General features: G+C 40.8%; 2 protein-coding genes and 1 long non-coding RNA gene across 9 annotated transcripts in view; 1 reads left to right on the top strand and 2 right to left on the bottom strand.

Annotated features, from left to right (window-relative positions):
- Positions 1-922: 922 nt before the first annotated feature.
- ddx59 (DEAD (Asp-Glu-Ala-Asp) box polypeptide 59) lies at positions 923-7,319 on the bottom strand. The gene is made up of 8 exons (XM_038715634.1): positions 7,197-7,319; positions 6,024-6,881; positions 4,799-4,981; positions 4,605-4,694; positions 3,906-4,157; positions 2,335-2,487; positions 1,590-1,718; positions 923-1,314 (listed from the first exon to the last, which is right to left on the bottom strand). The coding sequence occupies exons 2-8, from the start codon at positions 6,861-6,863 to the stop codon at positions 1,054-1,056; spliced, it is 1,908 nt and encodes a 635-aa protein (XP_038571562.1). The 5' UTR covers positions 6,864-6,881; positions 7,197-7,319; the 3' UTR covers positions 923-1,053.
- On the bottom strand, positions 2,509-3,899 carry LOC119900558. The gene is made up of 2 exons (XR_005444071.1): positions 3,355-3,899; positions 2,509-3,236 (listed from the first exon to the last, which is right to left on the bottom strand). It is a non-coding gene; the product is annotated as an uncharacterized LOC119900558 (long non-coding RNA).
- Positions 7,320-7,906: 587 nt separating the features above from the next.
- The window catches only part of camsap2a (calmodulin regulated spectrin-associated protein family, member 2a), a 51,491-nt gene continuing 44,431 nt past the window's right edge, over positions 7,907-14,966 (top strand). For 3 of the 7 annotated variants that reach the window (XM_038715633.1, XM_038715629.1, XM_038715627.1), the window contains exons 1-2: positions 7,908-8,587; positions 14,267-14,526. In XM_038715633.1, coding sequence (XP_038571561.1) covers positions 8,449-8,587; positions 14,267-14,526 — 399 coding nt within the window. In that variant the 5' untranslated portion in view covers positions 7,908-8,448. Of the gene's footprint in view, positions 8,588-14,266; positions 14,527-14,966 lie in introns of all 7 variants that reach the window. The other 4 variants (XM_038715628.1, XM_038715631.1, XM_038715632.1 and 1 more) reach the window with 4 other exon arrangements.

Here is a 14,966-nt window from a genome sequence, read left to right as displayed (position 1 = left end):
TTAAAATCAGCTCACGGGGTTAGCTAGCAAACGGCAACTTTACTCTGGTTGGTCTACCGTCACCTACAATAACCGACAAATAGTTACGATGGACGCCAGTAGTAACGTTAGTCTGTATGTTAGTTAAAAGTAAGTATAAATCCATTCGAATAAAATACAAGTTGTATCCAAGCGAACAGAGTTGCCTTTGTTTATTATTGTCTTCTTGTCTCTTCCGCCTTCACCCGCTTCAATTTCAAACGGTCTTCCCCAGTGATAGCTGATTGGCTGAATTCTCGGGAATGGTTACGTCATAGCATGGACTGGACATGTAGATATCTGAGAGGGACGCCAGGTGGCAGTATAATCAAGGTTATCTTACATACTATAACCAGCTCTAAGGTTGTATCCAAATTGTGCCACAAAATATGGCATCAGTTGAGGAGGTTGATGCAGTTGCAGTGAAAGACAGTAAGTGGACCTTTAGGTTATGTTTTTTTGGGAAGAATTAACTGTTATGCTCAATATTGGTCTTGAGTTGGAAAAAATAATAGCATCACAGGTGGGTTTGACTTTATACAGTATGTGATGAAACTTCTTTGAACTACCCCCAAGGGGCAAAGCTGATCTTGAACCTAAAGATCATGGTCAACTACAGTACATGAGGTAGGATGATTGGCTAAGTTACTTTTGGGGTATCAACATTAGGCCTGACCTAGAACCACAGAGTTGAAATCTTTTGATATTAAGACCTGCTTAAAACCTGCAAAAACTTCAATCAAGTCAATAATAGAATTTAAAGCAGTATTATTTTTACTGGACTTCAGTCTTCAGTAATGACACCACAAGTACACCACAGCAGTGGCAAGAAAGACTGTCCCTCAGGACCTGGGTTGAAGTCTGTAGATTCAAGAAGATAATTGATCTATTTGAATGAATGGCCTTACATTAATAAAACACATTTATTCAGGATACATAAAAAGTGCATTTAATGTTTCAATAAAACAATATACAAACTAAACATTAACTTAATAAATAGACAACACCATTACGGGCAATGTTTGGGAGAACATGCTACTTTTTGCGACGGTCGTGTTTCCTGATGATGTCCAGCAGATTGGTTTTAGTGACTAGAACATCATCAGCTTCCACCTTGGCTTTCTGTCTTTCCCTCCTCTGCTGCTCATGGAGGTGGGGTGAGTTGAGGAGCTGAGGGGGCAGGATGGACCCTGTGGGTTTGACCCGGTTCACCACCTCCAAGAACAGCCGCTTGTTGTTGTTGTTGAGAAAGGTGATGGCTGTTCCTCTGTGTCCCAGCCGCCCCGCCCTGCCCACCTGGATGGGAAGAAACAAAGGGGAAAATATAATCATTTGCCTTCTTTAAAACTAACTATTTGTATACAGTGAATTCCCTGTGATTGACAAAGTATCAGATATTTACTTGAGGTTGCAAAATGGGATTACCATAACTAACTATTGCTCATTTAATATAATAATTAATGAAGCTTCATTTTTGGAAAGTGCCAACAAAGTTTAAAAAACAAACCAAAAAGACACACATACACTCTGAAGTTGAAATTCACCGCTTTTCTACTCTGGGTATTACTAACCTGATGGACATATTCATCCATTGTGTTTGGCATGTCAAAGTTAACCACCAATCTGACGTTGACTAGGTCCAGCCCTCTGCCTAGCACACCTGTACTGATCACCACTTCAAAGTCTCCATCCAGAAGACCCTGAGGACATAACAGAGCAAATATTACAGTCAGACATGTTTAGAACTGTCAGAACCGTACCTGGACTGCTAATGTTGTGAATGACCTAATTTTCACCAATATGCAACTTGATTTTGTGGAACTAGGTGGGTGAAATGTGACGTAAACATCAGTGTATTTAGGAAAACAATATTTATGCTGCTGAACCCTGCTCATGTAACGGTTGGTCTGTCTTTATAAACAATTAAACCCCAGAAATGTAGTATAAATAAATGTATAAATAGCTTCAATGACATGTTGGAACCAAAAAAGACAACATATAAGCAATATTTCCATGCAGTAAACCTTTTTTGTTCCATCTAAATTCAAAGATTAAAATTCTGAGATTAAGAGGAAAACCAAGACTTCCAAATCCATCCAAATTAAATCTTGATCATTATGCTTCTTCTCTTTTCTTTTGGCTTTTTGGTAGGTTTTGACAGCATGCTTCTAAATCCATTATACTGACAATAACAGTTAAGTCTCAGCTCTTGGTGTGTGTGTGGGTGTGTGTGTGTGTGGTCTCTTGGACACCAAACATGGGAGACCTGCTATGTATTCTCTTGACTGTGTATGTTCTGGCTGCCACTGGACTCACCCTGAGGATGCGGTTGCGTTCCCACTGGTTCTTGTCAGAGTGGATCGCCACAGTTTTCAGGTCTGTCACCTTGGCGACCGCCTCGCACAGCAGATCAGCCCCCAGTTTACAGTCTACAAACACCACCACTGGAGGCTGATACAGCTTACTGTCCTGAAAAAGCCCCAAGGGAAACATACAGATATTTCAGTATCTCTATATACAGACTGAGTTACTATGCAAGTAGACTATGAGTTTTAAACTTCGAATAATTATTATGTTATCAAACTGCAGTTAAAGTAAAACAAGAACAAAAAGTCCTCCAGCAGATTGCAGTCATGATTCTCCAGCCAGCGACACACGTTAAGGCTGACATGCTTAAAAAAGCTCACATTCACCTATTTGGCTATATTTGCAACTAAAAGTGTCTACCAGTAGATGCAACAGAAGCTGAGGTTAAGCGCCAATGTGTGCTCTAACTGATGAGTGAAAATGTCACCCTCCTGGTCCCAGTTCATTTCTTACCATCCGTCCCTGGACAGGCCGAGGACAGCTTTACATGGCCTAAATAAATATTTCTGAAAGTAGGCTGTTTATGTCTCTACTTTTATTCTCAAATCCAAATTGTTGTTATGTTTCTGACTAGAGCAGCAGTATAGGTAAAGTGATATGTGCTTTTGCCACCTCCATGTCTATTGTTCTAGCTCCAATTTGTGAGAACATGCTATGATTTTCTGATGACTTTAGTTGGAGCAAATTTTCATGGGCAATGCTGCAAGAGCTGCAACATATGAAAGGACTGTTTCAGGTGATTTCCGAGTCATGTCCACTCCAAAGTTTTGGTTTTCTTAGGTGTCCCGTCCAAATCCCACTGTAAAAGATGTCAAATTCCACAGTACTCCTGCAAGACCCATCACTTTTCCCTGTTGAGAGACAGTATCCTACTCTGAGCGGCATTAAATAACAGTAGTCATGAATAACTTAGCTTAAAAAAAGATCTGTCATCACAACCACCTTCTATAAAGAGAAGTAGATACTCACACAATGGTCTTACAACACTTCTTCACCGGGTTAACTAAAGCAGATCCTTCCTGCCCTGCCTTGTATAAATGGTGCAAGCCATTGCTGGGATTCCTGGAGTGGAGCCATGGCTCAGGGCCCACCCATTTCCTCCAGACGGGGGCCTGGGCTACAGCGATGGCTGTCTAAATATGGTGTAGTGGGAAGACTGGTCCTTGGTGCTTAAGGAATGACCACCTTTAAACAGCCAGTTAACAAAATACCAAGCTGGTACCAGTGCGTATATCCACTATAAACTAAAACTGAGATATTAACTCGCTTTCTGTGTTTGTTCCTGCCAAAGCGCTTTGTGGTTGTCCAGAGTACAATTAGACCTGGTCTTAAACAAAAACTTAAAAAAAACTGCTGACCATGTTAAGAATTCCTATAATAGCAGTGGGAGTGAACTTATCCTCCACCCAAAATCTTTAAATCTTGTGAGAACCACACTTGCTGACCAAAAGGAGTCAGCAAGTCTATGCTCTTTAAACAAACCTCTCTGTCACTGTTAAAGATCAAAACCTCCAACTTACATTGAGAATCTCAAACAGCTTTTTCTTCTTGGAGGGTTCCTCTATCCATAGCAGGATCTGCCTCACGTTTGCGCAGGGCTGGTTCTTCTCTCCGATGGCAATGCGGACAGGGTCGCGAACCAACCGGCCAGCCAGCTCCTCCGTCCCCGCTGGGATGGTGGCCGACGCCAGCAGAGTCTGGTGTTCTTCTGGGACTTGCTCCAAAAGCTCCAGCACTTGCTGCTGGAAGCCCATCTTCAACATAGTGTCGACCTACAGGATGCACCGCAAATACATACTGTAGGGTTTAAGGACTTACTCCATTTCAACACTGTATGATTACTACACATTACACAGCAGGTTATTGAATACTTGAACACACGTACATTATCAACTACTATTATTACATTGTTTGGTGAAATCCTCAATTTTACAGCATGGTTTAGGCATGAATTTCATCAAAACTAGCTATCATGAAATCCCCATTGCTCATCAGAAGGTTTTCTGGTGGATGTTAAGCATTAATCCCTGGATGCAGAGAACTTTAAAGAGCTGAAACATAACTTTCTTTGTTAGCTACATTTTGATTTGATCCAAAAAATTCAAGTTCAGGGACTTATAATGCATTTATTCAACCCTTCAAGCCCTTTTGGTTCTCAAAATCCAAGTTTTTTCATTGTTGGAATCCCTTTATGTGCTTTGCAGTTGTGTTTTTCATACCTCATCAACCACCACAACCTTCACCTTGTCCAGCTGCACTGCCTTCTGCTTCAAGATCTCAATGAGTCGCCCAGGGGTGGCAATGATTATCTAAAGAGGATTAACAGAAGAACATGATGTATAAAGTATAAGACTAAAAAGAACAATGTTTTGACTGGGGGAGGAGGAAATGACTGTAAAAACAGAGACTGTACTTTAATGCTGCTTTTCAGGCGGTGGAGTTGTGGGGGAAGCGGCATACCGCCCACCAGCAACGCGGTTCTCATGTTGGGGAGGCCCATCACCAGCTCCTTGGCCTGTCTCTCTATCTGAATGGCCAGCTCCCTGGTGGGGGTCAGGATGAGAGCCACCGGGCTACCCGCACCGTGTGTGGCTTTCTAAAAACACATGAAAACATCTCAGTACATATGCAAGGCCAGAAAGCCATTAGATGAAGCAATGTTATAGAGTTTATGTCTTCTAGAGATGTTAATAGATGTGAATAGTTAAATACTACAAAGAATATATTTTGTTATATTAAAGTTGTTCCCCTTGAGAACAAGGGCACAGGGAGATCATGGCCAGCTACAGGGCAGCTTCTTTGTTCATTACCTCAGCAGGGCAAAAGCAAGTCTTAATCTTTTCTGTTGAGTTTACCTGTTTAACATGCAAGTAAATTTTGTAGGCTCCTTTTGTTTTTGCTCAAGAACAAACTAAAAGATGAAGAGGACAAAAAAAGCTTGACATTGTAAGAACATTGGTTAACTTACAACACAGCTCTCAATATAGGTAGAACATGTGCTCCAATGGATGTTTCCCTTAGTTTAAAGTTTAATTTAACCTTTCCGCCAAAAACATGAGGTCATCGACACAGATAAAATGTCTCTCCTTATTCACTGCTGCTGTTTAACATTATTTTGAGGCTCAAATGGTGCTAAAGCCTGACCCTTTTCACAAATCTGTCCTCCTGAAATTGTCCAGCAACAGGACAGAAGTGTGCCGTGCAACGAAAAGCACTTTATGAAACGCTAAGCATTAAAACTCATCTCCAGGTGTTTTATTGATAAAAACAGCTCTTCTTTTATTTATAATGTCTACCTCTTTTACAAGTTGTATAAATACATTAATTCAAACTGGCTTAAGGTTAGGTGATGACCAACATATACTGTACCTTATATATTGTGTCACACACACCTTTAACTTTACAATCAGCAGATGTGTGAAGGAGAAATCATGCTTTTAATATAAAACAGGAGGACTTCAGGTTGCTGGTGTTTGTATTTTTTTCCCCCACTAGATCACATTTCCTATACATTACAGTTCCTATGGAGGTTTATATTAAAAGGATCTTTCTCTGGGTGTGAATACTGTAAGCAGTTTCATGGTGTGAATTTAAATACACTAAAATGAATTAATCCAAAGTTAGCCATGTTACTGTACCTCCAGTGCCCTCACTACCACTGGAAGCAAGAAGGCTACAGTCTTCCCTGAGCCTGTGTCTGCACTGGCAATCACATCCCTGCCGCTGAGACCAACAGGCACCATCTGCATCTGGACCGGTGTGGGTGCCTCATAGCCAGCCTTTTTCAGGTTGCCACTCAGCGTGGCAGGAAAGCCACAGTGTTCAAACTCAAGGATGGGTCTCCTGACATTGCTCCCCTGGGTTTCAATGCCCAGCTCCTGTTTAATCCGCTGCACCTGCTCCTCTGTTAGGCCTGATATGAACCGATCTTCCCTGTAGGAATAGCCTGCCTCACTTTCCCCCACTCCACCAGTGTCAACTGCTGGCTGTTGAGGTGGAGTCCTTTCATCTCCATTTTTGTCCTTCCGGTTAAACACATCCACCCCAGTCCCCATCCCCATTTGGGCTAAATGTTTGGCTTTGCACTCAAGACTGCAAACATCATTGTCGGTGCTGTCACAAATGTACTCCCCATAGCGACCACACATCACACAGACAGGCTCGCCTGGCTCTGGCCATCTCTGGCTCTTTTTGAATGACTTGACAGGTTCCTCCTCTTCCTCCTCCTCCGTATCACTTGGGGCAGACTTATGTCCTTCTTCACTCACTGAGCTCTCTGTCAAACCCGCAGAGTCTGCGCCTGCTTGTATTGTCTCCTCCTGTGTTTCGGTGTCTTCACATGTATCCTCTTTCTGAACAGGTGTCTCTGAACTAACTTCATCTTTTCTCTCCTCCTGAGCGACCTTGCTTTTCTTATTCAAAACTTGCCCTGAACCTTGTGCAGGTCTCTTCACTTTCAGGGCTCTAGGCATAAACATTTTTGTGGACTGTTTAACCTGTGAACATAAGAAAAACAAATTTAAGCATTTAATTGATGTCAAGGATTTAGGGGTCATCGTTTTAATGATAATAGCAACTTATCCTGATGGTGGAAACTCGAGGTTGAGCCTTTAGTAAATAACTAACTTTACGTATTCTTTCTGTAACGTTAAACCACACCATTTTCGTACAGCGAAATTACAATTTTTGCTTTTGCATTTTAGAGTACATCTCTTTTCAAACCACAGTTCGGACATAAATTACTCGTAAATGCCGAGAAGTAACGTTATCTTAGATGCATGTTTCACATAAAGTAATATCATCCCACATACCTTCTCGCGTATTCTTCCAACAGTTCACAACAATCGCCGACGCATGCTAATGACGTAATGTTGCTTTGCACGTCGGGAAATGTGGTTCGTAGAGCAGCGATTTTCTGCCATGCCAAGTGTGATCATTGGCGTTTTTTGACTGAATCTGAAAAAAAATAAGAGAGAAACAAAGATTACATTTTAGCCTTAGAAATTACTATGTTACATTGTTTTACGTTGTGGGTTTGGGTGTGGCTGGAGAACTGAACGGGGCAGCCTACAGGGTAGGCTAATTAAACTACTGGAATAAGTAACGTTACAGGTCGGTAACGTTGCGGTACCATAGATTGTATAACACCTTTTAGCTTTAAATAAATTGCAGTGATTTTTATTGTGGGTTTGGGTGTGGCTGGATATCTGAACAGAGCAGCCTACAAGGCAATTAAACTGTTGGAATAGGTGAAGTTACGTTGTCTGGTCTTTGGCTGGATAAATGTAGCTAATTAAAAGACAGCTTTTTGTTTTCTCGCTAAATGCATGCAGGCTGCCCCTTTTTCATGTATTCAAATGCACATCGAAAACTCAAACATTAAAACCAAGCTGTGCAGTGCATTCATGTGGTATAGGCCTACGTGAGGTAAATATGTCACAAGTAGGCCTATATGTACCATCATGTAACAGAGATACACAATACAGGGCCAAACAACGTACCTTCAAACAAAAGTGTTAACATTACCGACAGCATTTGAATGTGCCACCCGCGCATGCGCATTGCGAAACAAAGGTGCAGGGCTCGGAGAGGCACAGTGCGGCAGGAAAACCGCACCAAGAGATTGAATAGAGAAGGGAATGCTAAACATATCCATTATCCATACATGAATACATGGACATGGAAGGGAGAAGTCTTCTGCTTCCAAAGAACAGAAAGAATGGATATATTTCTGTCTTCACTACAGCTCAAGAGCAGTTTTTCCTCTGAAATCCAAGGGAACCTTCCCAGCTTGGTCCGACGAAGCCCATTTCAACTGGTAGACAGCAGAATGGATGCAAAGCACCAAGACTAGCGACTCATTGTGTCAACGAGACTATATAAGACGATATACCGCAGCCAGCCCAACATTTTATGACTGAAAGAACCCGTGAATAGTCTCTGGAAAGACGCCGCATCTCGTTATTTTACAACCCTTTATTGTTTTCCCACGAAATTCCAGTAGTGGGATGCTTTCGCGTTGTGTTGCTTCATAGGGTTCAAGAACACGATTCAGGGAGAAATATGGGTGAAGTTCAGGACGTCAGGGATGTTAAGAAGACCTTCGTTGCTCCAGCAATAAAGTCTTTTGAGCACTATGACTTCCCCCGAGCCAAAATCTGTTGCAGCCTCACATGGCTGGTAGCCAAAGCATACGGGACAGGTAGGTGTATTACTGTAACGTTACCTCGTATAGTTATAATATTTTTGTTTATAAAATGCATGTTGTTAAGCATTTTGATCACTTACCACAGAACCAGATGCAACATAGCCTAATGCCTGCAGTAGCCTACATTTTTAAAAGGCAATGACACCTAGACAAATGTCTGTTTTATACGGTAGAGACATCATAGACTAGAGATGTTCACAATGAACTCATCATTGATTACCAGGAGCACTATTCTCTGCTTCTCTGTAGAAATATTACAGTGATTTTCATCAGAGTAAAACCTGTTTGGTTCACACCATTGTGCTCTGTTGCTGCCCAATGCGGACCATCTTAAATTAATTGCCTATTGGAAAGACAATAAATATGATCCCATCAGGACAGATAAAATCAATTTCCTGTGCTGGATACCAGCGACCAGTCAATATGTTGCCCTATTTAACTGAAAGGGAGTATTCAGTGTAGAAACATGGAGGTATAAAGGTGTCCCAAATGATGTCACCATCAGGGTGCTGCACCCACCTTTAGAAAGAGAGGCATGACATGGGAGATGTTTTCTAAATTTTAAGCAGTGTATAAGCTCATTCACACGAAGGGTGCACTTGTTAACAGAAATATGGGGTAAATGAAAAGGTTTGTTGGCTGTAGTCACAATCATAAAATAGAAAGTAACTACTTTCAGAAATATTAGTCCATGCTGTTCCTCATGGACCTTCTCCATATGTATCTTGCCTCAGTTCTTGATTCTCATATGATATAATATTCTGGATTTACCTCAGAATATCATATCAAAGGGTAACATCTGTTTTGCAATGAAAAAGTAGTCAGAAGTGGGTTCACATAGGGAATGCATTTTGTTTGTAGTAGTTTGAAAACGCAAACGCATTTATATGTTTAATGGATTTTTAAACTTAATCCAGATCTGACATCTTAGAGAGAGAAGAAATGTTACCTAAGGGAATGTATGGATATAGCCTGGGCCTGTGCCTCTGAATGGCCACCCACATTTCCAAGCAGTGCAGTGAAAACAAAATGGCATTTCAGTCTGATTGTCCGGCTTGTATGGATAACACATAGAGATATGGGAGGGCTGTAGCACAGTGGCTCAGAGGCCCACCTCGTACAAGATTATCCTGGGGTTCAAAATTGTGCGATGATTGCTTACTTGAGATGAAATATCCTGTTCTTACCACCACATCTAGTTGTTCTGGCTTTTTTTGTGAGAACTGCTGCTGAAAAATCACTCAGAATTCATGTGTTACATTCTGATCATTAAAGCATTAAAACTAATGCTTTTGTGAAGTTTTATTGTACATTCACACACAGCCTTTTTGTGTTTAACATGCAAAATGTACACAGTATTGTATCAGTTTGATGGATGGATGTGCTCTTTTTTAAATGACCAAATTTAATAATTTTAGATGTCCACAAACCGACTTTTATTTTTATTTTCATCTGTATTCATTTGAATCACATTTATTGCACAGAATTGATAGATTTAAGCTACCCATGCTGGTGTTTTGTATAATGTAAAACTTTTATCCCCCTCTGTTGTTCATCAGTAGGAATTACAACAACATGGATTTACAGTAACAGTAACTTGTCTCCTTCCACCAACATCTCTCTCACAACCCCTGTTATAACACCAGGGCTTATAACTGCCACACACATTTACTGTAAGTCAGTTTTTGACAATGCAAATAGCAGAGATTCAACTTAAGTGTCTGGTGAAGAGGTAATAGGTCACAATGTAATACACTTGAGAATGAGGATTCAGTAGAGATATGCTCAGTAGGGATGTCTGTCATGTGGTTATGGAATCTTGTTTTTTTTTTTTTTCACCCATAAGTAGATGAAAATGCACAGAAAATGAGTGGGAACTGGGAGTACAATGAGTGTGCAGTTCAATTATCGGACAGGCTCTTAAAACTCTAGGCAAATACCCTGCTTGACATTCCCACACTTATGCTATGCCCCAGGGCTGATAAGGTGCAATCATTGAACAAGATCACTTCCTTTCTGAACCATTAACATGTATGATTGGCATCACGCTTCTAACATACATATTCCTAGGGCTATAATTGGAATACATGGCCAAAAAGAAGAAAATGCGACCCACATTTCTTGCAAATGATAACCGTAATCATAAATTCAAGCTACTTCTACCAGGTTGTATGCTTAAACTTAAATAAGCTGAATTAATCAAACACACACTTTTGTGCATCTTACATACAGTAAAAAGTTTTTTTAAATCAGAATCTTATCACTGACGCATTTCTGCTTATTCTGTTAGTAATTACAAATTTTATGTAAAATATGCCTTCCTATTGCGCTTAACCTCACATTAAGCACAATGAAATACTGAATTCTTGAAAATCTCAATATATGCTCTCATGGCATCTGTAGTAGCTCAAAGAGAATATGTATGTGTCACTCCAAGGCAGCTGTCGCCATGTTCAAACTGTGGATTGAGTTTCCCAACACTGACTGTGTCCCAGTTTTGCTTTTATTTCCCATGTCACACATCAATCAGATCCTGAGGCATGTCACCCACACCAACTTAATATCAGTTTTGCCATTACATTAACTAATATTTTTAGAAAATCTCAGCTCAGGGTTTTGTAGCTAAGGCAGCTCACACTTCACACTGGGTTTAGAAAGTGTTAAGTGGGAGCTTTGAAATATTCATTATTTGTGCCTGAATCATTTGACAGCTTAGTCGTCTTCTTTTGATATCCGAATTTGTTTGACAGACCAGACTTACCTCAGGAACAGAATCACTTAATTCAAAAACCTTCCCACAGGTAGAGAATATTATTAAGATGCTTGGCTCCTGTGGCGAATGCCCTGTGGGTGGGAAAAGAGCATTACATTGAATACATTCATTCACAAGCTGATATCTGATTAGGAGAGTGATTTTTCCAATCTGTGGTTTATAATTTATATATAGCTTTGGCAATATTGTTGCTATACATTCATGCCAAAAAAGCTAATTTGAATTTGAATTGCAGACCTTTTGAAAGGAAGAAGTACAGACAAAACATAATTAAAAACAACCACAAAAACATAAGTTAAGTTGGGCCACCTAAATAAATTTCAAATGAGGGAGATGATGCACAAAGTGAAATGATGAATAAGGGATACTTTGCTTTTCAGGTTGGTAGTATTAGTGCAAACACACTCAGCAGTCTCAGCAACTCAGTAACAGACAGAATCTCTCCTCATAAATACAAAGTGCAAGGCCTAAGATAAACCCAAGACAATCTGTCTACTAGATTCTTCTTCTGTGTTATGTTCAATGTGATCCCTGTTATTTTAGTCATTGCAATACAATTTGCTTAATGTTCATATTGGCTTAAACACATCTGAAAATAACCAGTACAGCTCATTCTGTCTGAACAGTGCACACAAAATGGTATTCTGCCACAGAGCAGAGCACATTTCTTTCACTGTGTTGTAATAGCCCGGCAAACATGAAATTCCTTGCAGATCCTCTGTGTATTTTCAATGAGGACTGATAGAAATGGGCTGATTCCAAAAATACAACCCTCCAGAGAGAGAGGGAGGGAGGGAGAGTGCAAGAAAGAGAGCGGGCTCATCTCCAGATCCCTGCCTACGCCGCTCTGAATACTTCACATGTATCTGCCTCATTACACCATTGCAGAAGTGCATCAAGAATATGCAATCTAGTGGATGTAAGATGTAGCCTATGCAGCAGATCATCTGCTGTTAGAGAATACCATCAAATGCTGTAAGACAGCACAAACGGGATGCCAGTGTTTAATGTACGATACAATTCTGGTTCATAAGCAAAGCTCAGAGAAGATTCATTGTGCCCAGAACTTGTCCTGTTTGAATACTGTGTAAAATGTTGGGGTGGAAGTGTAATTCTTTTTCCTCATTCGCTTAACAAGTACTTAACAGATGCCCTTATTCAATGCATTAAGCTCCTAAGAGCAGTGGTTCTGCTCTGTTGTCAACAGTTGAATTCTGGAATATTGAATGTGAAGCAAGGTTTCCCACACTTCCGATGCATTAATAAAGCTAAAATACTACAAAAGTAATTAAATATTAGATGAGGATGGTTAATAAGAATTTAACTATTATAACTATTTAAAGAACAACTAGAGATATACACACTATAAAGTGTTTGATCAAATGTGAATTGCAGAATTTGTCTCTGCATTGATGACCGTGGAATGATATGAGTAACATGATAGATATGTATGTGTGTGTGTGTGTGTAATTTGTTACCTGAGCAAGATGCTCTTTAGCGCATCCTGACCTCTGACCTCCCTGTGTAGGATGAAGGGGGAGGGCTAGAGAAAAGATTAATTTCTTTGTTGAGATCAATAACAAAGCATATAACCTAGCTAGTTGCTACTGCTGCTGTCTGCATTTCTGCTCCATAATAGCACAGAGTGCATCTGTAGATGGCCTTGCTGATAGTGGTCAGTCTAAGCAGGTGATTCATTGACTGTGTGTGTGTGTGTGTGTGTGTGTGTGTGTGTGTTGGGGGATGGCCGTCTAAAGCTGTGACCACACCACCATGCCATATTTTTCTCTGCATACACGCAGGCAGTTATCAAAATTTACATCTATTCTCCTGCTGCTGACACAGTGATGAGCTCTGCATCTGGAGTGTGTATTTTAATGCTGTTATACAATAGCAGCATCTCATTTAAAACCAATTAATTATGATTGTGTTGTTTAATCTGTTGTGGGAAAAGAAGCACATGCATTGGCATGGCTCGCACCGATACTCTCTTTACAAAAGCCGCACTTTCTCTTGTTTATAAAAATGCTTCCCAGCTCAGCAAACACCGGCAAGGAAGGTACAAAACAAAAGCAATGAAAAAATGCAATGTTTTTGAATTGCAGACTATCCCCCTGCCTTGGACTTGCTTGAGTTGGCCCGCGTGTGTGTGTGTGTGTGTGTGTGTGTGTGTGTGTGTGTGTGTGTGTGTGTGTGTGCATGCACACACACATGCGGGCTCTCTCTTTGATGAGGCAGGTGGTGAGAGGGGTGTTCCCAGGGAGCTGGAGGCTGCAGAGATACAGACTAGTTGAATCGATCAGGTTCCACTCTTCCTGCAGTTGCTATAGCAACGCTGAGGTCCCTCCACACTTACCCATGTCAAGATATTGTCAAAGCATGGCAACGAAAAATGAAGCAGACTTGCCAAAGAAAAGTAACAGCAGAGAATATGTGCACTGAGCGGGAAACTCAACAATAAAGCCGTACTCCGTTACAGATTTGGAATAAAGCTGACAGCACTGTACAGCAGCTCATCTCAAGTTTTGTTAAAACTTTTTTATTCCGTAGTTTTGCTGCAGAGTTCAAATCATCATTCCTTGTGAGAGATGGAGGGAAAGGCACAACAAAGTTGTTCTGTTTTCCATATTTGAGATCATGGATGGAAAAAACTTACTCTGTTTTCCCTGCGCCTATCTTCCTCGTGCATCTGTTTTATTTATTTTTTGTCACTTAATTAGAGTATTTTTATCCCTTTATCGTCTTTATCTTGCACTCCTCATTGATTTGTTGATGTAGGAAATTAGAAATATGCTACTGTGGTGGTCTTGGTTGCCATCATGTTAATATCTGAAGTGCAATCTCTTTATCTCTTTGATCACACTTACCCAAAATCCCACTTTCTCCCCTGCATCATACAGACAGCATCCCGGCAGATTTAAAGGAGCCCTTCTACACAGACCAGTATGAGCAGGAGCACCTGAAGCCTCCTGTGGCCAGCCTCCTGCTGTCTGCAGACCTTTACTGCAGGGCCGGCAGCCTCATCCTGAAGAGTGACGCCGCTAAGCCCCTGCTGGGCCACGATGCTGTCATTCAGGCGCTGGCTCAGCGTGGACTCTACATCACCGACCAGGAGAGACTGGTCACCGAGAGGGACCTTAGAAAGAGGCCTCTGCAAATGGTATGATAGATTTTTATTTTATATTTTTATCTCAGGGGTGCTGACAAAGATTGTAGTTTGGATTGAACACAAAAAACATTTGACTTCCTGCCTTGTGAGCATCAAATTATAATTATGTCATAGTTTTCATGAAATCAAGGAACTCATCCAACTCTCTGTTTTGAGTATTCCCAGCAGTGGAATTTGACAACAGTCCTGTATCATACAGCTATAGTGACTTTCCTTCCCTGAGGCATATTTCATAATCTATTTCCTCATTCCATCATTCCATGCAGCACAGTCTTTAAACTTGAGTTAACTACAAAAGAGGACATTCTGGAGTAGCAAGCTACAATAAAAGGAAGTGCCTGGGGATTTAAACGACAAAAAACAGAAATACAAGCTGACTTAGACCTCAAGGCATCCACTGCCCTGCATGTATCTGTCATCTCTCACCGTCT

This window comes from Micropterus salmoides, unplaced genomic scaffold (genome assembly GCF_014851395.1).
Source record: "Micropterus salmoides isolate LMB-PRFRI ecotype aquatic unplaced genomic scaffold, ASM1485139v1 Ms_hic_scaffold_13, whole genome shotgun sequence".
In the NCBI taxonomy this organism is placed as follows: Eukaryota; Metazoa; Chordata; class Actinopteri; order Centrarchiformes; family Centrarchidae; genus Micropterus; species Micropterus salmoides.
Note: the sequence above shows the minus strand (reverse complement) of the source record. Positions and strands in the feature narration are given on the sequence as shown.